Source organism: Hyperolius riggenbachi, chromosome 11 (assembly GCF_040937935.1).
Source record: "Hyperolius riggenbachi isolate aHypRig1 chromosome 11, aHypRig1.pri, whole genome shotgun sequence".
Classification (NCBI taxonomy): Eukaryota; Metazoa; Chordata; class Amphibia; order Anura; family Hyperoliidae; genus Hyperolius; species Hyperolius riggenbachi.
Genome location: NC_090656.1, coordinates 75,054,337 through 75,080,128, shown reverse-complemented (window position 1 = coordinate 75,080,128; position 25,792 = coordinate 75,054,337). Strand labels below are relative to the sequence as shown.

The 25,792-nt window shown below is 47.4% G+C and overlaps 1 protein-coding gene across 1 annotated transcript in view; it reads right to left on the bottom strand.

Annotated features, from left to right (window-relative positions):
• The window catches only part of LOC137538008 (CKLF-like MARVEL transmembrane domain-containing protein 3), a 49,501-nt gene that overhangs the window by 9,079 nt on the left and 14,630 nt on the right, over nt 1–25,792 (bottom strand). The window contains exons 2-3 of the mRNA XM_068259925.1: nt 9,239–9,394; nt 6,848–6,943 (exon numbers count right to left, since the gene is read on the bottom strand). Coding sequence (XP_068116026.1) covers nt 6,848–6,943; nt 9,239–9,394 — 252 coding nt within the window. The remainder of the gene's footprint in view (nt 1–6,847; nt 6,944–9,238; nt 9,395–25,792) is intronic.

Sequence of the window (25,792 nt, the reverse complement as noted above, 5' to 3'; positions counted from 1 at the left end):
TTCATGTTTGTGGCAGTAATATGACAAAATGTGGAAAACTTCAAGGGGGCTGAATACTTTTGCAAACCACTGTAGATGTATGGGAATGATTAGCGACGTGAGGAAAGCCAGAAGAGTTGTGAGGATTAAAGTATAAAGGTAGCCATACACTGGTCGATTTGCCATTAGATCGACCAGCTGACAGATCCCTATCTGATCGAATCTGATCAGAGAGGGATCGTATGGCTGCCTTTACTGCAAACAGATTGTGAATCGGTTTCAGCCTGAAACCGATCACAATCTGTGGAGCCGCCGCTGTCCCCTCCCCCGCGCATACATTACCTGACGCTGGCTCCCGGGCATCTTCTCCGCATCTTCTCCACGCTGCACCCGCTCCATCCCGGCGCTTCCTGTGTCACTCCGTGTCTGCAGTGACAGGAAGCGCCGGGATGGAGCGGGTGCAGCGCGGAGAAGATGCGGAGAAGACGCCCGGGAGCCAGCGTCAGGTAATGTATACCTGATCGGATCGGCCGCCGCTAGCGACGCCCTCCCTACCCGCGAGCGATCGAGGGTAATTTCCCGCACTGCGTGATCGACGGACCGATCCGATTTCGGGAGGAAATCGGATCAGCGGGTGCGTTTAGCGCGAACGATTGGCAGCAGATTCGATCCCAGGATCGAATCTGCTGTCGAAACGGCCGCGAATCGGGCCAGTGTATGGCCACCTTTAGAGTTTGCAAAAGGAAACAGAGGAGGCGAGACTTGCTTCTAGGCACCTTCAGAGCTCAGATAAGCTTCTGCCTGGTCTGGCAGATATTTCTGTGCTCTTCAACACTTCAGATTCCCGTTTCCCACTCCCTATAACTTCTTCACTCAGCACGACTCAAAAGGCAATTATGTAAACAAACTCTGATCAGAGGGCGGTTACCATGAAATAGGGGGCTAGGCAAGGTAGTAGCTTTGCCCCCTCCCCCCTTCCCTGTTGGTTCTTTTGGTAATCTGAGATGGGAGAGGTGTAAGAGATAGGGCCAGTTGGGACCCCCTGACACCCACTAGGCTCCAGGCATCTGCCCATGTTGCCTTGTGGATGATCCTGCTTTGACACTATTTATTGACACACAATTTTAGGTGGAAGCCAATTAACTTATCTGTATGTTTTTGGGGTGTGTGAGGAAACCAGAGTGCCCGGAGTAAACCCACACAGACAAGGATAGAACATGCAAAACTCCTTGCAGTTAGTGCCCTAGCTGGTATTTGAACTGGGGACCCAGAGCTGAAAGGCAAGAGAGCTAACCACTAAGCCACCGTGCTGAGTTAAAAACACTTGTTCCATTCAGAGAGTATTCAACCATAAATATAAGATAAGGATCCCAAACAGGGGTGCAGCTAAGGTTTTTGTGGCCCCAAGCGGACTGTAGCAAGAGGCCCTAGCAGAAAATGGGTGTGGTTATCCCGCATAAGTGGGCATGGCCATGACATGTGGGTGGAGCAGGAGGGCAGATTGGGGCGGGGCTGTTTGCGGGGAAAAAATGGATGTGGGGGTGATTGAGGCGCGCGTAGCGCGCCGAAAGATGGGCGCGGCCATGACATTGTATGGGCGAAGCTTAACCGTAGCACAGCAAATATAGCCAACTATGACCATTAAATAATAAATGCAGCAACAGTTACCCCAGACACCAGAAAATAAAAACGCAATTTGGGCCACATTTCAGCAGAAATCAAACGCAATTAGGGAACATTTTCAGCAGAAATCAAACGCAATTAGGGCACATTTTCAGCCGAAATCAAACGCAATTAGGGCACATTTTCAGCAGAAATCAAACGCAATTAGGGCACAGTTCAGCAGAAATCAATCGCAATTAGGGCACAGTTCAGCAGAAATCAAACGCAATTAGGGCCACATTTTCAGCAGATATCAAACGCAATTAGGGCACAGTTCAGCAGAAATCAATCGCAATTAGGGCCACATTTTCAGCAGATATCAAACGCAATTAGGGCACAGTTCAGCAGATATCAATCGCAATTAGGGCCACATTTTCAGCAGATATCAAACGCAATTAGGGCACAGTTCAGCAGAAATCAATCGCAATTAGGGCCACATTTTCAGCAGATATCAAACGCAATTAGGGCACATTTTCAGCAGAAATCAAACGCAATTAGGGCCACATTTTCAGCAGATATCAAACGCAATTAGGGCACAGTTCAGCAGAAATCAATCGCAATTAGGGCCACATTTTCAGCAGATATCAAACGCAATTAGGGCACAGTTCAGCAGAAATCAATCGCAATTAGGGCCACATTTTCAGCAGATATCAAACGCAATTAGGGCACAGTTCAGCAGAAATCAATCGCAATTAGGGCCACATTTTCAGCAGATATCAAACGCAATTAGGGCCACATTTTCAGCAGATATCAAACGCAATTAGGGCACAGTTCAGCAGAAATCAATCGCAATTAGGGCTGCAAAAAGAAAAGAATTTACTCACCTGGCAGGCTGGCACTGGCAGAAGTCTTCTCTCCCCGTCTCCTCTCCCGGCCGGCTCCTCAGGCGCGCAGTTCCCACGGAGCTCCCTCCCTGGCTTCCTCCTCCAATCTCCCGCGCTGATTCATGCAGGGCTACGGGAAGATGGCCACCCGAAGCCCTGTACTGGGGACATAGTCTCCAGAGCAGGGCTTCGGCAGCGGCCATCTTCCCGTAGCCCTGCTCTGCTCTGCCAGTGCCAGCCCCTCGGGGCTGCGGGGAAAAAGTGACGTCACGCCGACGTCACAGAGCTGCCGAGGCCCCTAAGATCTTGAGGCCCCAAGCGACCGCTTGGTTCGCTTTATGCCTCGCGGCGCCCCTGATCCCAAATTTGCATATAATTTGGGTATATTGTTTAAGCAGGATCTAATATTACATGGATATGGTAAGGCTGCACAAAGATCACATTATATAGTGTGTAGTCAGGATAACAACCCCTAGCTTGTGAAACAGACAACCTAAGAACTGGCTTATGGTCGCTGTTCTCAGGGACATGGAGCAGAACACGAGAGAGGGAACATTTCAGTGCACATCACAGCTATACTTTTGATAGGATGATGCAAAGCAAACTAGAACAAAAACTGTGCAGCTTCCCACAGTGACCAATCAAAATGCTTTTACAAGTTACCAGCTGGAACCTTAATGCATGATCTAGACAGCTGCCTGACTTTTTCCTCCATATCAGGGCCAATGCATACCAAAAACCTCTAGCAGATCCGCAAAACGCTGGAGGTTTTTGGAGTAGATATTCAGAGCGATTTTAGGCATGTTTAGGCCCCATTCACACTTAAAAGCGATTTAACGCGGAAAAATCACTGGACACTGCTGCGATTTTTCCGCTATCGCGTTTAGCGCTTCTATAGCACTGAAATGAAATCGCCGGCAAATCTCTGGAAAATGGTGCAGGCTACACATTTGCGTTTGGTGATTTGCATTAACCCAAATCACCCAAGAGAGAACGGACCCATAGGGTATCATTGCACTAGCGGTTTAAAAAGTGTTAGCGCTTGAGCGTTTTGCCGAAATCGCCGTGTGAATGGGCCCTTAGAGAGGTTTTCTAAACATGTTTTTGGAGCGTTTTTGTGTAGCAGATTTCATATATTGTTACAGTAAAGCTGTAACTGAACAGCTACTGTAACAAAAACGCCTGGAAAACTATTCTGATCTAACGTTTTTCAGAGCAGTTTTCCACTTTCTTAAAGATCCGAAACGCTGTGATGGTCATCACCAAACGTCATTTGTGTAATCGCGCGTCAGTACACAGGTCGCAAGAACGCCGAAACAATCATTCGTCACTCAAAAAAAATGTTGGTCATCAGTAAAATAGTTGTAAAAATCAGTTTGAAAGCTACTATCCCAGAACCCTGAGCAGTACATAGAATAAAAATGTCACTTACCAGGTGCTTCCTCCAGTCCACCGTAGGCCGCAAAGTCCCCCGGCGTCCTCCTGGCTCCACTCCGTGTCCCTCTGGCGGCTCCCGTTACCAACGACACCTGGGCAGAGTGTCGGGCCGGCTCTTGACGCTTGGGTGTCATTACGCCGCCCGCTACGCGTCATCTCGCCAACCGGCGTGACAGTCCTGTGCATGCACGGTTTTCTAACTCGCATGCGCAGGACTGTCACGCCAGCCGCCATGATGACACGTAGTGGCTGGCGTGATGACACCAAGCATCAAGATCCAGGAAGAGCCAGCCCGGGTGTCGCCGGTAGCAGGAGCCGCCGGAGGGACACAGAGAGGAGCCAGGAGGATGCCAGGGGACCTTGCGGCCTACGGTGGGCTGGAGGAAGCCACAGGTAAATGACATTTTTTATTCTATGTACTGCTCAGGGTCCCTTTAAGCAAAGCACTTTTTCCTGCTATTCAGCTTCGAATCCACATCCAAACTGGAGATAACAGTATCTTTGTTTGCATTCCAATGTTGATACTTGTGTGTAAACACAGTGTAATGCTAAATCCACACCATACAATTTTTTGGCAGATTTATCTGCCAGATTGATTATTTCCAGCATGTCCGCTCTGAGAATCGATCAATTTTTTGAGCGATTTTCTGAGCGAATTCCCTAGAAATGAACAGTAATCGCTCAGAAAAAAAAAAATCGATCAATTCTCAGATGAGACATGCTGAAAATCGATCTGGCAGGTAAATCGGCCCAAAAATTGTATGGTGTGGATCCAGCATAACAAGTAAAAAGGAGCTCTGTGTGAATCGCTCTGTGCTTCAGGCACACAAACAGCTCAGAACAGCTAATTAGAAGATGTTAATATATAATAACAAGCAGTTTGAATAAAATGCAATGGCAGCTTTCAGGGCAAGATAAACTACACTTTGGAAATTTGTGAACAGACAATATTACTTATGCACAAAAGCAAATATGATAACTGTATTAGTAAAAATAAGTAGGAAAACACATTTTCATTGAATGTCAGGTCAGAGTTTCAGACCACTTTAAGCAGGCCAATCAATGCCTAATCAAAACTGCATATATACACACATGCTTGTGCTATGTACAGAAACTAGATTAAACTTTAGTAAGTTGGGCTCCCCTGCAGAGATCTGAAAAGTGTGTGCACTTTGTGTAATGCACTGTTCACATGTGAATGATATAACAGTCTAATGACTTTCCTATGTCCGTGTAGATTGTGCACCATGTGCAGTGCTCAAAGCTGATAGCACCACATACAGTGTTAATGAGCTCTAGCTCTTTCACACTAGAGGCTGCGGTAGAAAAGGCTGAAAGTCAGCCTTTTGCTTAACGCCAATACATAGCGTTTTCAAAGCGTTTTGAAAGAGTTTTACAGCCCATATGAAAACGTCCTTTTTTTTTTCTTCTATAAAAATAAGTGAACAAGATAGCTGTAAAACGCTTTGAAAAGGCTTTGAAAATGCTGAAGTTGGCGTTTTCCATTGACTATCATTGAAACGCCAACAGCCAACTTCGGCTGTAAACAGCCCTGAAAAAGCTCCTGGGAGCGTTGAAACGCAAAGCTCCAAAACGCCGAGTTAGATGTGAAAGGTAAAATGAAAGTCTATGGACTTTCTTTTACCTAGCAAAACGCCAACTTCGGCCGTGGCGTTAAAACGCCGAAAAAACCCTCTGGTGTGAAAGGGCCCTAATGCTAGGCATAGTGGATGTTATGTTGCATTCCCTGTAACAGAAGGAACACAGCGTTTGGGTAATCAGTGCCCCACATTATCTGTGAGCTGTGTTGCATAGACTGAAGCATACAGTAAATGATAAGTATGCTTCACTGTCAATGTTATCGTTTACGTTATGCAGTGTGTCGGAGCAGTGCTTTTCAGCGCTGCTAGATTTGGGCGCAGCCGGCGCCTCCATAGACTACAATAGGAATCACTCCTATTGCAGCGCTCAGTGAGCAACGTCAGCTCCGTCAGAAGACAGAGCCGAGGTTGCTTAACCCTCTGGGCGATACAATTATATCGCCTAGGAGGGGGCGCAGCACTTCTTTTTAAATTTTTTTCTTTTTTAAATCATGTAGCGAGCCCTGGGCTCGCTACATGATAGCCGCTGCGCAGCGGCATCCCCCCACCCACTCAGATCGCCTTCGGCGATCAGAGTAAGCAGGAAATCCCGTTCAGAACGGGATTTCCTGCTGGCCTTCCCCGGTCGCCATGGCTACGGGGCGGGATGATGTCACCGACGTCATGGACGTCGTGTCGTCAGAGGGAGTCACGATCCACCCCTCAGCGCTGCCTGGCACTGATTGGCCAGGCTGCGCAAGGGGTCTGGGGGGGGGGGGGGGGGGGGCTGCGCGGCACCGCGGGTAGCGGCGGATCGGCGGCAAGCGGAAGTTACACGCAGCTAGCAAAGTGCTAGCTGCATGTAACAAAAAAAAAATTATGCAAATCGGCCCACCAGGGCCTGAGAACTCCTCCTGCGCGACATACCCCGAGCTCAGCTCGGGATTATCGCTCAGGAGGTTAAAAACACAATAATTCGGCCTCCAGCAACCGCTGGAAGCCGAATTATTTCATTCCCCCAGTATCCATGGCGGCCTGGAGGGAGAATAGTAATTAAAACGGCCCAGACTTGTGCAGAAACAGGATCAACCATATACCGGCTGAATCCTGCGCCCAAGTCTACCGGCGCCGATTTCAAATGTACTCGCAGTGTGTTACAATGCAATGCACTCGCCACACTGAACATCGCATAGGTGGTGCATTGCAGTGCAGCAAGCCTCAAAGTGGCAGTTATGCCTCATCCCAAAGCACCACTGTGAATGTAGCCTAACTGTATGTAAACTTTATACTTAAACTGCACAAAGTAAAAAAAAAATAGAAAAATTAGGATATTTTGTAAAGTTTACTTATAAACAAAATACTTACTGCAGCAGCTTTGGAGGCGGAGCAGGAGTATTTGGACACGGCCACAAGCGACACCACAAAGTAGATGATGGCTGCCGACACGCAGCGGATGAAGTCCTGTGAGAGAAGGAATGTTCTAGTTACCAGTGAGGCAGCAGTTGTCTAAATATAGACTGATTCACCTCAGGACACAGAGAGTAATGCACTATTATCCAAACACAAGCAGAGCGGCGGGGGTCCTGTACAGAATCTAATGAGCTCTATATCATGTGATATCCATGCTAGCACTAATATTTAGTCTTACAGTCCCTCCAGAAACTACTTTATAAACACAGACTTACACCGGCCCAGGTACTCAGATATCACTGTATGGCGTGTTTTATAACGTGTTACAGTATTTATATTAAAGGAGCACTCCGTGAAGAAACAATAGATGGATGGTTAATGAACACATCTGTTATTTGTATCTTCTAAAAAAAATTTTTTTCTTTAACTACTTGCCGACTGCTCTACACCAATTGGTGTGAGCGGTGCGGCAACCCCAGGACCGCTCCACACCAATTGGCGTGAACGGTCTTCTATGGGGCTAGCAGGAGATCGCTCGCAGGCTGCGTGCACATCTCCTGCTTGTGGGGCGGAGCTCCGCCCCGCCTTCAGTCTCCGAGCGGCGATTTCCGCTTGGGAGACTGTTAGATGGCGGTTTTGCCGTCTAATTACTTTGTTCAGTGCTGCGATCTGCAGCAGCGGTGTACTGGGGACAGGCGTGTGACACGGCTGTCCCCCTGGCCCACAGGAGAGCGACCGGCTCTCATAGGCTGAAACCTATGACAGCCGATCGCGTGATTGGCCGGCTGGGGGGAGGGAGGGAGGGTAACGTAAAAAAAAAAAAAATTGTAAAATTTGTTTAAAAATAAAATACATCAATATTTATATATATATGTACACAAAAATAAACAATGTGGGGGCAATCAGAACCCACCAACAGAGAGCTCTGTTGGTGGGGGGGAATCACTTGTGTGCTGTATCCTGCAGTGGCCCAATTAACTAAAAATGACCTGGTCACTAGGGGGGGTTTAACACCGCGGTCCTCAAGTGGTTAAATGTTATTACCTACAGACGGCGCAATCCCTCCTGGCTGTTTGAATGAGTCTGGAGATAACAGAAGTTACAGCTGCCAGGATGACATTTTTATCGTTAAAGGGAACCCGAGGTGAGAGGGATATGGAAGCTGCCATATTTATTTTCTTGTAAAGAATTACCGTTGCCTGGTAGCCATCTTGAATCAAAACCCTGGAACAAGCACATGGCTAATCCAGTAAAACTGGAGTCAGCTGCGTCAGGGTACCTGATCTGCTGTATGCTTGTTCAGGGTCTATGGCTAAAAGTATTAGACACACAGGATCAGGAGGACTGCCAGGCAACTGATATTGTTTAAAAAGAAAAATAGGACAGCCTCCATATCCCTCTGACCTCGGGTTCCCTTTAAACATAAATAATTTTTTATCTGCAAAGTCCCGAGAGGGCTTCAACATTTGGGAAGAGTAAAGATGGCCATACATAAGGCGACTTGGTGGCCAATCAATCATCCGCTTCTATTATTATAATCGAATCGGATGAAAATTGGTGCCGCCAAGCACATGCCTGATCGGCCCAAAATTGGTCGCATTAATCGGTTGGACCTACTGCAAGATGTAGGGCCGATCCTGATGCTGGCTGCTGGCATGCTGCCTGTTACACGATAGCACCGGGGACGGCTTGGGGGGCAGCTGATGGCCATGGATGGGTGTCTGCCCCATTTTGCCCCTATGTGCGGATGCCCATGTACCTCCCCTAAGGCTACTCTAAGCTCAATTAAGACACTGACCAACCCTAATGTCATATCATTATTATCATTATTACATTTCTGAAAAGTTTCCAAACTGCCAACACCCATATGAGGCACTTGCTATCTGTTACAATCACTAGCAATCAGATTTTTCTTTAAAGTGTACCAGAGCTCCTGAAATAAAAAGTTTTATACATACCTGAGGCTTTCTTCAGCCCCATAAGCTCGGATCGCTCCCACGCTGCTGTCCTAAGAGAAGGGTGCTCTTGGCGTATCAGCAGCCGCTGGAGAGATATGTAGAGGACACACTTCTGCTGCATAGACTGGCTCCGACTGACTGAAGTGACGTGACCCGGTACCGGAGCTGCAGACAGCGGAGGACGGCAGCATGGGAGCGATCCGAGCTTATGGGGCTGGAGGAAGCCTCAGGTATGTATAAAACTTTTTATTTCAGGAGCTCTGGTTTCCTTTAAGACCCTTGCAGCATCAAAAGCAGAAGTTACTATAAGGGAAATGCATACAATTTTTTTTACCAGTCACTTCACATAATAAGGGGAAGTCCTATATAGAGTAACTTCACCACTTACCAGAAGGGGCCACAAGATTCCCTTCAGCTGCTCATTCAGCTTTGTGGAGTATGCAAAGAATGTAAAGAGGGCCCAGAGGAACTCTATGAGCGGTACCGTCATCAGGCTCACAGCTGTGGAGGCCACATAACAGATGAACGTGAGAAAGGACACCACCTGGACAAAAAGAAGAGGAGAAAATAAGTGTAGTTAAAAAGAATGACTTTCATTGAGGTTTGTGATGAGCAGTGTCGGACCTCAGATTTTGGATGCCAAGGGTTGAATGTCAAATTTGCTTACTCCTGAATTACCTCAGCAGCAAATAAGGAACATTCATGTCAGTGAGGACATACACAGCCACAGAAACCTAACAAGGTTTAACTAGTTTCCAAAAACAAAACCAGGAAACAAGCAAAAAACCCTGTGGTAGGACTTTCACTTCAATGCAGACAGGAACGGAACTATCAGCGCAGGACAGAAAAAAAAATGCTTCGCCTCTTGCAAATGTTCTGTGCTGCAAAGAACTTCCTGTGAAAACGGATTGTAATGAAATAAATAAATAAAATGTATGGTGTGAATTGTCCATTTCTATTGACTGCCACTGTATCTGTTAGTAGGTTGGGAATTTCCGTTCCATTGCTGGAATGGATTTAAAATGTATCTGAAATGTGTGAACAGTTCCATTTCAAATCATTTTCTATGTTTATCCAGCTCTGTACAGTCCAGAAAACTGTATTTTTTAAAGCATGTGTGAACCAGCGCAATGCATTTATGCACTATGTGCCGATACCTATCAGGACCACCGTACGTGCGCAGAAAATGGCTCCAAAACCCAGAAAAAGGCCAAACAACGGCTGTTCTTCCTGCACCACCTGAAAAAGTCTGACATTGTTTGAATATTTTAGGATAGATTAAAGAGGGATTGACAGCCATAAAATCAAATTCCTATTACCCACTGCTCTATCCATACCTCCCAATTTTTTGAGATGAGAAAGAGGGACACTTAAGCCACGTCCCTGCCACACCCCTGATCATGCCCCTGTCACACCCCTAGTCACACATACCGTAAAGATTTCATAAGAAAAATATGTTTTACCACACTGGTTCTTTCTATCCTGGTTCATTTTCCTTCATATTAACATTTTAAAATGAATAATATATCAATTTAAAGGATGGGAATAAAGTTTAGAGTCAATCAAACACATTTTTAGTAGAGAAATATATATATGTACATAGAAAGAGGGACAAAGTCCTGAAAAATGGACAAATGAGGAGAAAAGAGGGACAAATGAGGAGAAAAGAGGGATAGATGAGGATAAAAAAGAGGGACAGGGCTCCCAAAAAGGGACTGTCACTCCAAAAGAGGGATAGTTGGGAGCTATGCTCTATCTGCTGTAATGACTCTTTTCTCAGTCAGCTTGGCTCTTTTCTCATACATTGCAGGGAAGAGGGAAGCTTGTTACCTTCCCTTTTTCCTCTCCCACCTTCCTGCCCTTGCTGAATGGCTGACAGTGCAGTTCTGCATACATCATTTCAGGCAGAGGATGAAAAAAAAAGAGTAATGCTAGGTACACAATATACAATTCTCTGACAGATTTACTGTCAGATTGACTATATCCAACAGGTCCAATCTGATTTCCGATTAATTTTCTGATCAATTTTCCATATAAGTGAACGGAAAATTGAGCGGAAATCAGATCAGACCTGTTGGAAACAGTCGATCAGACAGTAAATCTGTCAGAAAATTGTATCATGTATACCTAGCATAAGGGAGGAAATGACATCAGGTTTGGCTACAGTCAGAGGCAGTAAAGATGGAAAATGCCTGGAACAGTTTTCTTGTTATTTACTATATAAAATTCACTGACAGCAAAATATACATATATGATGTAAGTATGACAAGAATGTATCTACTTATATATGTGTTGTTTTTCCTGGGATAGTATGGATGTCCCTGCTGCTTTAACACTCACGCCACATGCACAATGGGGCATTCACAGGGTATCCTGAGTAGATACAATGTGCTCTGTAGCAACGTTTGGTGAGTGATTCACGCTACTCACCGTTGTGCCACTGGGCTCACCATTCAAGTACTCTGTGCTGCTGATGCCACTACTGGGCTCGGGGACAAGCGCCAGAAAGCTCAGAGCCCTGGCAGAAACATAGGACTACCATTGGATAGATCAGTGGGAATCCTACCTAGCAACGGGAAGGATCCTTATTGGTCCGCCACAATGTGAACCAATGAAAAACCTTCCTGGTGCTATGGATGATTCCCATTGTTTTTTTGCAATCGCCCTATTGTCCCTAAGCAAGGCAGCAGTCAGCATGCACGGAGGACCTGAATGGTGAACAAAAATACAGTAGGCAGGTGAATGGATCCGGAATAAAGGGGAAGAAAATAACCTAGTGGGAATAGACTATGGCATCAATTCACTAAGATCATGCTGGAGATAATAAGGCAAGAGAAAACTTACCACCACACAGTGAGGGCTTGTTTCCACTATCGCGAATCCGCATGCGTCCAACGCATGCGGATTCGCACATGTAATGCAAGTGGATGGGCCTGTTTCCACTGTAGTGTTGTTGAGGTGCATTTCTTTCAGTGGTAAAAAAACGCACAAAAGAGCCAACGAATTCGCCTGCGAGTGGAATGCATGCGAATCGCCGCTAATGTGTTTAATAGGAAATTCGCATGCGGCTATGGTATGCGAATTTTCATGCAAATTCGCATGCGAATTCGCATAGGTACCAATGTAATTCAAACAGGCAGTGACATGGTTAAATTCGCATGCGAATTCGCGATAGTGGAAATGAGCCCTTAGAATTCTGGTGTTATTTTAAGGACTGAAGAGTTAACTTTAGGTTTGCCTGAAGTAAAATGTTTCCTGAATACTACATGCCTTATCACCATGGTGATAACTCTAGAAACGTTATTAAAGACAGGAGATAAGCTTAGTGAATTGAGGCTATTGTCAGTGCCCATAGGCTTGCACTGACTCCGGGAGAATCCGCAGCATAAGCAAAAAGAAAAATTGTGTCAGTCAGGAACGTGCATTCCGATCCCGCTCCTTTCCATTGTAAGTGGCAAATGTAAACTGATTCTATGCTTAACATAGGATCTGTTTCCACATACGCTTTCACCATGCTGGATCAGAGGGTTTTTATTTTTTTTCACCTAATGTGAACATATGTAATATAGGAAGTCTAAACAGACTACTTGCTATATTACATATTACTGTAGGTGTAGGGGGTGGAGCATAAATAAATGTTTGGTTCTGAAACTAATGTGAACCTAGCCAACAAATTGTATCATTCTGCTTTAACTGATCGTTCACACGGTACAATATTCAACTGGAGCGCCTACCTAGGATGCCTAGACACAGAAATCTGTCTGGCCATTTGGGTGTAGTACACCTCCCATTCTCAGAAAACTCCAAATGGATAGATACAATGGTTTACCTCATCAGTTTATTTTCACTGGTTCACTTTAAGAGTAGGTTTACACTGAATGCACTGGGTCAGCATATCAGCTACTATGCAGATTCCGTGCCTTTTTCAGTGGAATGGCAGTGTATCTGCTACATGCTAAAAATGCAAGAAACACTGTGTTGAGCGCTGAAAAGGATGTGTTTCCATTACATTGAACAACACAACATCTGGGCAGCCTTTAAGTTACCCAAGGTGAGAGGAATAAGGAGGCTGCCATATTTATTTCCCTTTAAGCAATACTAGTTGCCTGGCTGTCCTGCTGATCCTCTGCCTTTAATACTTTTAGCCATAACCCCTGAACAAGCATGCAGCAGATCAGGTGTTTCTGACATTATTGTCAGAACTGACAAGATTAGCTGAACGCTTGTTTCTGGTGTGATTCAGACACTACCGTAGCCAAATAGATCAGCAGGGCTGCCAGGCAACTAGTATTGTTTAAGGCTACTTGCACACCAAGACGTCGCATTAGGTGCTACGTTAAGGTCGCATAACGTGCACCTAACGCAAGGCCTGGTGCTCTTCGATGTGGACGTCAGAGTGAGCCGTGTTGTGCAGCTAACTCTGGCGTCCGTGATGCGTACTCTTGGACGCATGCGGCATCACGTGGTCCCGCTGGCTAATCGCCGCACAGAGCGGCCGCACCAGGAAGTAAACACTGCACGTCACAACGTGCAGTGAATATTAATTAGCCATGTGCCTGGCCGCTCTCCGCTCCTCCCCAACACGACGGAGCATGTGCAAACAGTCTAACGCGGCTTAAGCCGCTCTAACGCCGTAGCATGCTGCACATTCACTACAACGTGCAGCGTTACATGTAACGCAACGTGGGCAGTGTGAACAGCCCACTTGTGTTACATTGCTGTGCGTTGGGGGAGCGTTACAGGCTGCACTAACGTGCGCCTGTAACGTCCCGGTGTGTAAACAGCCTAAAGGGAAACAAATATGGCAGCCTCCATATCACTCTCACATCGGGTTCACTTGAAAGTGGACCTGAACTCTTGCACAGGACAGAAGGAAAACATAGAGCCTGCACCCTGTATGTATTTAAAGAGTTTAGCCTGTCTAATCCCTCCTCATCTGTGACTAATCACAAGTTCTGCCATGACAGAGCAGCTAATTGGTAAACACACAATGTTAACAATATGTCTGCTTCCATGAAAGCAGGAAGTAGACACCCTGCAGATTTATTGCAGCATTTGCATCAGCCGTAACAGAGAAATGTTTTTCTTTAAAGTTTAGTGTGTAGTTACATACAGGTATGTTGTAGAGCAGAGAGGAAGTTCTGGGGTTTGGTCCCTTTAAAGTAGCACTGTTACTAACACTATATCCAAACACAGTGGTGACTTTATCTCTGACTCAAGTCCACACAGCCAAATCTAATCTCTGGAGCTAAAGCCACACACAAGCTACTGTATAATTGGCACAATACGAATTATGTGCCTCACCAACTTGATAAATCAATTACATCTAAAACTATGTACAGATTTTGTATTTTTGCACCCCAAATGTTCATTCATCATTATTTAAGGCAGCAGTTTGGGAATGAGCACTGTACTGACATGCTGCTGCTGTATTACTGATCATGCAGCATATTCTGTTCTATAGAGAGGGGAAGGAGAGGACAAGCAAGCAGCTCACTGCTGCAGAAATGTCTTGTGAAGTTCTTGAAGGAACAATAGTCATGTGAGATAGCGATCTGTCATATCAGATTACAGAAGGGGAAACTAGAAACATCAGGCAACATCTGTACACACTGCAGATGTTTAGGCAAGCTGATAAGGAAAGATTTTTTTTATTTAGCTGAAGAATGTCTAAAATGTAAACGTAGCTTTATTAATGTCAAACTAATTAACTGAAATTGTTTTTAATTAGATGTAATCAAATTAAAAAACAAGACAGCCAAAAGATTTCTTTCATACTTGATCAAATCTACAGTGTTCAAAGCGGACCTGAACTCAAAACTTCCTCTCTGCTCCAAAAGATAGGCAACAGCATTGTCAAGAACTGGCCCGCGGCACGCCTGCGTATACGGTTCCCGACTGCGGGTTTGACCAGATTAAGCGGGGAACAGCCTTATTTAAGCTACAAACAAGGCTGGAACCCCTCAAAACACCTCTCACTGCCACCACTAGCGTTGCTAGACACTTCCACTCTGCTGTCGAGTCCTCAGCGCGCACTCCGCGTTTTCGTATTTGGGTCAGCTTTGCGCTTAGGCCAAATACGGGAATGCCACGCACCCACACACACACACAGTTGCAATCTTACACTGTCGTGAAGCAAAGACCCACTAACAGTCGTTCCGAACGATACTGTTAGCCACTCTGCTGTCGCTACTCGCACTGGCGTTGTTCGTACGTTGGGTCAGCTGCGCGCTTAGGCCAACGTATGACAAACGCCCCCACACACAATGCAATTACAATTTCATACGGTAGTGTTGCTCAAGCGTACAATTAGGCATGAACTTATACACGGTTACACTTCAGTCTCTTCTAGGCTATGAGTGTTAGTTTAGTACGGCAAAAGTCAAACTTATTAAATAATAATTTAATATTTCAGAAAAAACATAAAACAGTGCAGAACTTAATATATACAACAAGATTACAAAAAAAACAAAGTAAAAATAGCTACAAGATAAAAGTTACAAAGATAACACACAAAGCGATTTTGCTTACCAAAATAAACGGGAAATAAACGTACCAGCGTATCGATCTGGTGTTGTTGCGGGCGGTACGCACTTCTGGTCAGGAACCAGGTTAGTTCTAGCCGTGTGAGCTACCTCCAAGAACTACAAGTTGTGGCTATCCTAGCTGCGGTTTTATACTATGAAATACGCCTGGAGGCTGTAAGCCTGTGTGGACGGGGGGAAGCTAGATTTAATAACATCCTCAGACATAATTTGATTTCCCAGAGATCTGACATCCACATGTGAACAGTGTCCTATACACCAAAAGACTTTGTTAACCTCCAATCTCCCCAGGTTACAGGTGACAATTGATTAAGGCTCTCACATTGCAGCAGGATGTCCTGTGTGATCTGCTTCAAAGCAACTGTCTGATTAAGTGTTTCCTAATTACCTGTTTTCTGGCTGTCCAGAGGAACTGTATGCTAATGTCCCAGCCCCCTGCTTCCAGAGATATTCAATGCAAATGTAGTACAGCCAGATAACCATCCCTTCAAAGCAGAATACACATTTGAGATATAGCAGACAGAAAATGACAGAGATATGTTCCTGTATTTCCTAATATCATCAGCACCTCAATATATTCCTGACACGCCCCCTCTTCCAGACGGCGCCGGCAGATGATTCTAACGAATCGTCCTGCCAAAGCCGACACTGACGGCCGGGCCTGGGGGGGTAACTCCTTAGCTCCAAGCTACAGGAATGGAAAAGTTGGTCAGGTTGCTGCAATGTGTCGTTGCCCTTGGCAACCTGACGTAACCAACCAGGGGAATGCGAGTCAGTGACAACCGTGAATTTGCGACCATAGAGACAGTGCTGCAGCTGGGGAAGGGTTCCAACCGTCGCTACACGCACTTCCTCTATAGTGGCAGGAGCTATCTCTCGGTCCCTTTGGGGAACGATTATCTGCCGGTCTGCCTCCTCCACTTCGGACAGCTCAGAGGGAATAACTCCCCAGGACCCTCTCAGCCCGCCCCTCCCAGCTGGTGACCTGCTGGCTAGCCCCCTGAGCTCTTCCAGGCTGCTGTCAAATCGAACAGCCCCAGAGAGCTCAGTGCTGCCTGTCACACATTCCAGGAAGGCTGCAGACGGAGAGGCTCCTGGGCCCTCCGGGCCAGGTTCCGGATTGGATGTGGCTGACCCAGCAACATTTGCCACTTCGGTGGACAGTCCCTGTGCTGTAGACCCACTAGCGCTGCGGGTTACCACTGCAGCTGAGGGAGCGTCCACATTAGACGTATCATAAACCACATCACCTTTGGTCTTAAAAACATCGGAAGGGTGAAGACCCGGCCTGGTGCCGTCTGCCCCTTCAGTGGGCAATCCATCTGCTGCAGCCCAGCGACCATTGCTGGTTACTCCTGCAGCCGACGGAGTGTCCACAGGACAAGCATCATTATGTAGCACAACACATATGATATCAACATTATCCGTCTTATACATATTGACATTTAGAACATCACATAAAACATCCACATTATCTGTATCATTACACACATTGCTACTCAGCACTTTACAAGTAGCCTCAACAGTTCCTGCATCGATCACCTCGATAGTCCGTGTGTCATGAATGACATCATCAGTTTCTGCATTCTCCATATCAACATGTCCCACTCCAGGCCTAGGCACTGGAGAATCACTAGGGCTGGCTCCTAGCACACAGTCCATAGCCCCTGGGGCCTCACCAGCACTCCCCACTTGCACTGCGTTATCAAATAGTACCTTGCAAGAGTCCTGAACTTCTGCTGGGGATGCAGGCTCCACGGGGGTTGGATTAGGCTCATACCGGGCTACTAACCGTCCCAGGTCAGTACCCAGCAAAACGTTGGTGGGGATTTTGTCAGTTACCCCAACTTCTTTCAGTCCACTGCCGGCCCCCCAATCCAGGTGGACCAAGGCGGTGGGTATGGCTGGGGTGACACCCCCAATTCCTCTGACAGCAATCATTTTCCCAGGTATGTACTGCTCTGGGTTCACAAGCTGGGGATGTATGAGAGTCACTTCTGCTCCAGTGTCTCTCAGCCCAGTGGCAACTGTACCCCCAACCGTGACAAGCTGCAGATTCTCTGCATAGCCAGTAGCATTCCTGGTAGCACACAAAGCCGTTGGGACTTCACTGGGGTTTGAGGCCTCACTGGATTTTGGGGCCTCCCTCTTCCTCTCTGGGCAAGTCGTGCTGATATGACCCACCCTGTCACATACAAAGCATTTCCGAGTGTCAGGTTGCTTGAATCCAGGAGACAGCGGTGCTTGCCTCCTCTGGGTGCTGGGTGACACCGGTTTAGCCATCTGTTCTCCTCTCCAGCTGGGTGTAGTAGTCCTCCGGGACTCAGGTGCTCTATGGGCGGTGTAGGCATCGGCCATTTCCGCAGCCTCATCCACTGTCTTTGGTTCTCGATCCAGCACAAACAGCCGGACCTCAACAGGACAGGTGTGTAGGAACTGGTCTTTTATCATCAGCTCCTTCAGGGCATCCAAGGTTTCAACTGACAGTCCTTTTAGCCACTGCTGGAAGGCAGTGCGCAGGTTGCAAGCATGATCCAGGTAACTGTCATTAGGACCTCGCTGCACTGTCCTGAAACGTTTGCGATACACCTCTGGCGTGAGGTGGTATCGTGCAATGATGGCTTTCTTAATTGCCTCAAAGTCTGTTTCTTCCTCCTGGGGGAGACTCACAAACGCCTCCAGGGCCTTGCCTCTCAGCCCTGGTGTGAGGTATCTTGCCCACTGCTCACGGGGCACCCCATACTGCCGACAAGTCCTTTCAAACCCCTGTAGGAAAGTGTCTATGTCAGAGTCCTTGTCCATAGCGGGGAACTTATCCAGGGGGATTCTGTGGACTCGCTCACCTTCGCGTTCTGCGGGTCCAGCAGACCGGTTCTGCTGCTGAAGTTTAGCCAGCTCCAGCTGGTGTTGCCGTTCAGCTCTTCCCTCCTCTGCCCGGAGTCTGTCCCTCTCGGCCTGGAGTCGCTGGGCAGCTTGTTCCCTCTCTGCTTGTCGTATTTCCCTCTCTGCTTGCCGATGTTCCAGAATCAGCTTTAGGCGCAGTTCGGGCTCAGCCGAACCTAGTAGCTGTAGGTCGGCTTCCAGAGATGTCATCTCCGTGTTAGGTGGATCATCCAGGACATCGTCTCCACTCGCATCCTGTGGCGGGAGCGATTCCTCCTCTGGCGTGTCGTGAGCTGCATCTGCTGACGTTGAAGCACGGGCTCGTTCTGCCTCATCATGCTCCTCGAGCGCACGAACTAACTGCTCCTTAGTCTGGCCGCTCACCGTCTCGATGCCTTTGTGCTCACACAGGTTGAGTAGTATCTCTTTGTTTTGCCTTGCATAGCTGGATGCTTTCTGAGCCATCGTGTTGCACAAAATAAAAAGAAAAAAAAAAGGGGGGGGAGGGAACGCAAACACCAAGTGTGTATCTTTGAAAAAAAAAAAAAAACGTATATAGATTCTGCACTGAGTAGACTTCTGTAGGCTAGTTGCTTCTAGCAAGCTTCCAGCCTTTAGTACTCAGAATAGCGAGCTAAACTGCGTACTAATGTACTAAACGATGCCACCACTGCCAGCCAATTATGTCAAGAACCGGCCCGCGGCACGCCTGCGTATACGGTTCCCGACTGCGGGTTTGACCAGATTAAGCGGGGAACAGCCTTATTTAAGCTACAAACAAGGCTGGAACCCCTCAAAACACCTCTCACTGCCACCACTAGCGTTGCTAGACACTTCCACTCTGCTGTCGAGTCCTCAGCGCGCACTCCGCGTTTTCGTATTTGGGTCAGCTTTGCGCTTAGGCCAAATACGGGAACGCCACGCACCCACACACACACACAGTTGCAATCTTACACTGTCGTGAAGCAAAGACCCACTAACAGTCGTTCCGAACGATACTGTTAGCCACTCTGCTGTCGCTACTCGCACTGGCGTTGTTCGTACGTTGGGTCAGCTGCGCGCTTAGGCCAACGTATGACAAACGCCCCCACACACAATGCAATTACAATTTCATACGGTAGTGTTGCTCAAGCGTACAATTAGGCATGAACTTATACACGGTTACACTTCAGTCTCTTCTAGGCTATGAGTGTTAGTTTAGTACGGCAAAAGTCAAACTTATTAAATAATAATTTAATATTTCAGAAAAAACATAAAACAGTGCAGAACTTAATATATACAACAAGATTACAAAAAAAACAAAGTAAAAATAGCTACAAGATAAAAGTTACAAAGATAACACACAAAGCGATTTTGCTTACCAAAATAAACGGGAAATAAACGTACCAGCGTATCGATCTGGTGTTGTTGCGGGCGGTACGCACTTCTGGTCAGGAACCAGGTTAGTTCTAGCCGTGTGAGCTACCTCCAAGAACTACAAGTTGTGGCTATCCTAGCTGCGGTTTTATACTATGAAATACGCCTGGAGGCTGTAAGCCTGTGTGGACGGGGGGAAGCTAGATTTAATAACATCCTCAGACATAATTTGATTTCCCAGAGATCTGACATCCACATGTGAACAGTGTCCTATACACCAAAAGACTTTGTTAACCTCCAATCTCCCCAGGTTACAGGTGACAATTGATTAAGGCTCTCACATTGCAGCAGGATGTCCTGTGTGATCTGCTTCAAAGCAACTGTCTGATTAAGTGTTTCCTAATTACCTGTTTTCTGGCTGTCCAGAGGAACTGTATGCTAATGTCCCAGCCCCCTGCTTCCAGAGATATTCAATGCAAATGTAGTACAGCCAGATAACCATCCCTTCAAAGCAGAATACACATTTGAGATATAGCAGACAGAAAATGACAGAGATATGTTCCTGTATTTCCTAATATCATCAGCACCTCAATATATTCCTGACAAGCATAATAACATTTAAAGAAAAACATTTCTGCGTTACAGCTGATACAGATCCTGCAATAAATCTGCAGTGTGTCTACCTTCTGCTTTCAGGAAAGCAGACATAGGGGTAAAATCCAGTGTTTACAAATTAGCTGCTCTGCCTAGGCAGCCAGTTGATACAGCTGAGAGATCGACATTACAACTTGTGATTAGTCACAGATGAGGAGAAATTAGATAAGCTAAACTCTCTAAATACATACAGGGTGCACTTCTCTCTGTTTTCCTTCTGTCCTGTGCAAGATTTCAGGTATATTTTAATGTGGTGTGGAAACTCTCAGGACATTCAATAAATTCTGTCAATTTGGTACCAACAACCTCCCTTGTCTATGAGGGACCACAGATATCCCTAGGTTGCTAAGATGGCCATACACAGGTCAATTCTTCTGGCATATTCCTTTACCTTATGTATCAATAGGAACACAACGGAATGGGAAAGCAGTGCCATACGCTATCCGCCTATTGTGTTGCATACAGTGAATGAAATGTATGCTTAGCTGTTGGCAGGGGCGTCGCTAGCCCTATTTTGGGGGGGCACGTGCCCCCAATCTGTCCTGGGGTGCCACGGATCTCCGCCCGGCCGCCGCTCACCCCCTCTGTCAGCGGCTCCCTCCAGCCGCCGCCGCGTCCTCAGACCTCAGGATCAGGCGGCGAGCCGGCGACCAATCGTGCGGGTCGCTAGGACCCAGCGCCCGCACTGATATGCGGAAGTGACATCACTTCCGCATATCGAGCGGTGCGTCCGGTGGTCCAACTAACTAGCATACATTGACAAAACAGCATACATTTAAAGTGATATACCCCTTGTTAGTAGAATCAGTGTCCCCTTGCCCGCTCGCTTCGCTCGCTGGGCTGCGGGCTCGGTCCTCGCTTCGCTCGGACAACTTTTTATTCTAACTCTATGTCCACTTGGATAGTGGAGATTGCACATCAGCACACAGGCAGCTAACTGGGGTTGAAAAGGTTAATGCTGCTGATGGGTATTATGGGGTTAATGTATGCCCTGCATGACTTTGCACATGCTCAGTAGCCTTTGTATGCTATTCTGTCAGGTATGCTAAAATGTTGGAACACCGGCGCCCGCTGGTACTGGTCGGGTCGCCGCTGGTCATGAGGTCTGACTCTGCTGCGAGGTAAGAGTGGGGGGGGGGGGGAGCGACAGCTGGAGGGGGGCCTCCCTGTCACTCACTCACTCCCTAGGGGGCCACCCTGTCACTCACTCACTGCCTAAAGGGGCTCCCTGGCACTCACTCACTGCCTAAAGGGGCTCCCTGGCACTCACTCACTCCCTAAAGGGGCTCCCTGTCACTCACTCACTCACTCACTCCCTAAAGGGGCTCCCTGGCACTCACTCACTCCCTAAAGGGGCTCCCTGGCACTCACTCACTCACTCCCTAAAGGGGCTCCCTGGCACTCACTCACTCCCTAAAGGGCCTCCCTGGCACTCACTCACTCCCTAAAGGGCCTCCCTGTCACTCACTCCCTAAAGGGGCTCCCTGGCACTCACTCACTCACTCCCTAAAGGGCCTCCCTGTCACTCACTCACTCACTCACTCCCTAAAGGGCCTCCCTGTCACTCACTCACTCACTCACTCACTCACTCACTCACTCCCTAAAAGGCCTCCCTGTCACTCACTCACTCCCTAAAGGGCCTCCCTGTCACTCACTCACTCCCTAAAGGGTCTTCCTGTCACTCACTCACTCCCTAAAGGGGCTCCCTGGCACTCACTCACTCCCTAAAGGGCCTTCCTGTCACTCACTCACTCCCTAAAGGGGCTCCCTGGCACTCACTCACTCCCTAAAGGGGCTCCCTGGCACTCACTCACTCCATAAAGGGGCTCCCTGGCACTTACTCACTACCTAAAGGGGCTCCCTGTCACTCACTCACTGCCTAAAGGGGCTCCCTGTCACTCACTCACTGCCTAAAGGGGCCTCCCTGTCACTCACTCACTTCCTAAAGGGGCTCCCTGGCACTCACTCCCTAAAGGGGCTCCCTGGCACTCACTCACTGCCTAAAGGGGCTCCCTGGCACTCACTCACTGCCTAAAGGGGCTCCCTGTCACTCACTCACTGCCTAAAGGGGCTCCCTGGCACTCACTCACTTCCTAAAGGGGCTCCCTGGCACTCACTCACTCCCTAAAGGGGCTCCCTGGCACTCACTCACTCCCTAAAGGGGCTCCCTGGCACTCACTCACTGCCTAAAGGGGCTCCCTGGCACTCACTCACTCCCTAAAGGGGCTCCCTGGCACTCACTCACTGCCTAAAGGGGCTCCCTGTCACTCACTGCCTAAAGGGGCTCCCTGGCACTCACTCACTGCCTAAAGGGGCTCCCTGTCACTCACTCACTGCCTAAAGGGGCTCCCTGTCACTCACTCACTGCCTGAAGGGGCTCCCTGTCACTCACTCACTGCCTGAAGGGGCTCCCTGGCACTCACTCACTGCCTGAAGGGGCTCCCTGGCACTCACTCACTGCCTGAAGGGGCTCCCTGGCACTCACTCACTACCTAAAGGGGCTCCCTGTAACTCACTATCGGGGTCCCTGTCACTCACTACCTAACTGGAGGCGCCTGTCACTCACTAGCTAACCTGGGGGTCCCTGTCACTCACTACCTAACTTGGGGGGCTACCATATTAAGGGGGCATTCTGCCTATTTATGTGAAATGCTATCTATTTATGTGCCTCATGACTGCTGAATTTGTCTTGTTGGGGGCCTCATGATTTGTTGGGGGCCTCATGATTGCTGAATTTGTCTTGTTGGGGGCCTCATGATTTGTTGGAGGCCTCATGATTGCTGAATTTGTCTTATTGGGGGCCTCATGATTTGTTGGGGGCCTCATGATTGCTGAATTTGTCTTGTTGGGGGTCACAAGATTGCTAACTGCGAGACTATGGGAAAAGCTGAATCCTTATCATATGAGACAATAGCATTAAACCTACTTTTTTAGCTTTTTAAAACAGAAAATAAAACTGGGAGGTTCTAAAAAATTGAATACATTTTTCAGGAGTAGGATGGATGAAATTGTTTATCTTCACAGTTTATTTTCAACTTGGATTTTCCATAATGTTCATGTATGAGTTAAAACGCTTGTACAGTATTTAGTTTAAATTGCTGTTGCCACTTTGCGATAGATAAGTGACTTTTGGGTTGCAGTTTGGGCACTCGGCCTCCAAAAGGTTCGCCACCACTGTCATAATCTAATGTCCCACCATTGCTAGGTTCATGTAAATTTGTCTCCACCCGTTACCACACCTATATTCTGGTCCATGGCCCACCCATTTTTCGGTGCGGCGCGATAAGCACGCCGCACAATGTGATCCTCATATTTTTGGCACGCTAGCTGCAGTGTGCTGAATTCTGCTGCCTACAGTATGTACAGTATACGCTGTTCTCTAGTGCCTGCACTGTGTGCTGATTTACCTCCAGTGTGTACAGTGTAAGGTGTTACTCTGTGCCTTTACTGATTGTAAACCAGCTATATTGTATGCTGATCCCTGCTACTTTCAGTATGTACAGTATAAGCTGTAAAGCCTGGTACACACATACAATTTTGATTAGCCAATTTTAGCTCTGTTCATAAAATTCATTGTCTGTTGGCCCACTTACTGCACGGGGGTGGTAAAATTGGAGGTCAGTGATTGACCAATCAAAATTGTATGTGCGTATACATCTTTGATCTATGCCTATACTGATTGTAAATTATCCAAATAAAGGACAGGGGGCTCCATCCAATATTTCGATGGGCAGGCCCGTTATCTGTAGCTTACACCGCTGCTAAGTTCATGTACATTTGGCCCCACCCATGGCCATGCCCACTCATCTCATGGCCACGCCCATTCTTTGCCGCGGCGCACTGCGCGCCGCATATACCGCCCCGCCTGGTGCCCACAGGTGCCCCCGATATCCAAGGACCCTAGAAACGCCCCTGGCTGTTGGCGCATGCATTTTGCAGTAATGCACTGCATGCTGTTATAGCACAATGCACTGCGAACATCACATAGGTGGTGCATTGCTGTGCAACAGTGGGTGTTACAAAGAAACCATTATGCTGCAGTGTACCACTGTGAACGTAGCCTAAATGTCCGCTGGCAGTCCAGCACTCCATCCACACTTTATCACATTACCACACTTGCTCACGAAAAGGTGTTTGGGGCTACCAAATACATCTGTCGGCCAGCAGATCAAAGCAAATAAAATCTGTCCCGAGTGACTGCCATCTGATGTTTATGGGCAGATTGATGGCTCTGTACAAGAAGGAAGCTTCTGTTAGCCATCTAATCCGGAACATGCTGCGGGAGAGTTGCAACAGATGACCACTGACCACAAAAGCCTGTGTATTATTCACAAAACAAAGCTCCATCCTGTGTAGATGCATCACATGATCTGCTCAGTGAGGAAATGATAAACCAATCCCAGCATGGCAATGTGCCAATGGAAGGAGCTGATCATCCTGAAGACTGTCCAGAGCACAAAACTATTTCTGTGCTCTCCACGCTATGCAGCTGCTACATCATTACTCTGTACTAGTAGCATACTGTGGGTGTTCTGCTCTGGCTGCTGGATACACCGAATGTCTTTCTTACCTATTCCTTTGTGAAAGGCAGGGCAGTTTGAAGGCTAAATTTCACCCAGGGTGAGGGTATAAAAATCCCCCCTCGGAGCCAGGTATAGGTGCCCGCAGTATAGGTTAGCTACGTAGGTGCCTCCAGTATAGGATCGCCCGTATAGTTGCCGCCAGTATGGGTTAGATAGGTAGGTGCCCCCAGGATAGGTTAGATAGGTAGGTGCCCCCAGGATAGGTTAGATAGGTAGGTGTCCGCAGTATAGGTTAGATAGGTAAGTGTCTGCTGTATATGTTAGATAAGTAGGTGCCCCACAACGGAGGGGGGAGCAGACATAGCATTTATAACTCACCTTCCTTCCGCCGATCCCATGCAGCCTCAATCTCCTTCCTGTCCTGGAATCTGTCTCATTGGCAACAGCACCCCCGTGATGACATGCAGTCACATCATCACAGGGGGCGCTGTTACCATGCAACGGACGCAGAGAGAGGATGGAGATTGAAGCTGCGGAGGATCGGCTGAAGGAAGATAAGTTATAACTACTATGCCCACCCCCCCCCCCCCCCCCGCCGCTCAATCCGGAACCCCAGACCATTGCACGCTTTGCATGCCCATAGAAATGGGGCTGGTGAAAGGTGATGTTCACCAAGTACCCCTTACTGTGAATATCATTTTAAAGTGAACCCGAAGAGAAAGTATAGTAACTTATAAGATAAAGAATAGTATTTATCCTCCTACTCCTGAAAATGACTTTTTTAGATATCACATGGTTTTATTTTATATTTAAACATTTAAAAAGTAGATGCAATGTTTTATTGTCTTTTCTCATTGGCAGTCTATTATCTATCTAAAGGAAATCCGCTGTGACATTTCTTGATAAAAGTATTCCTTTATTGCCTCCGACCAGCCAGAAAACAGCTCAGACTGGATCCCAACCGGGTCGGCAGAATTGACC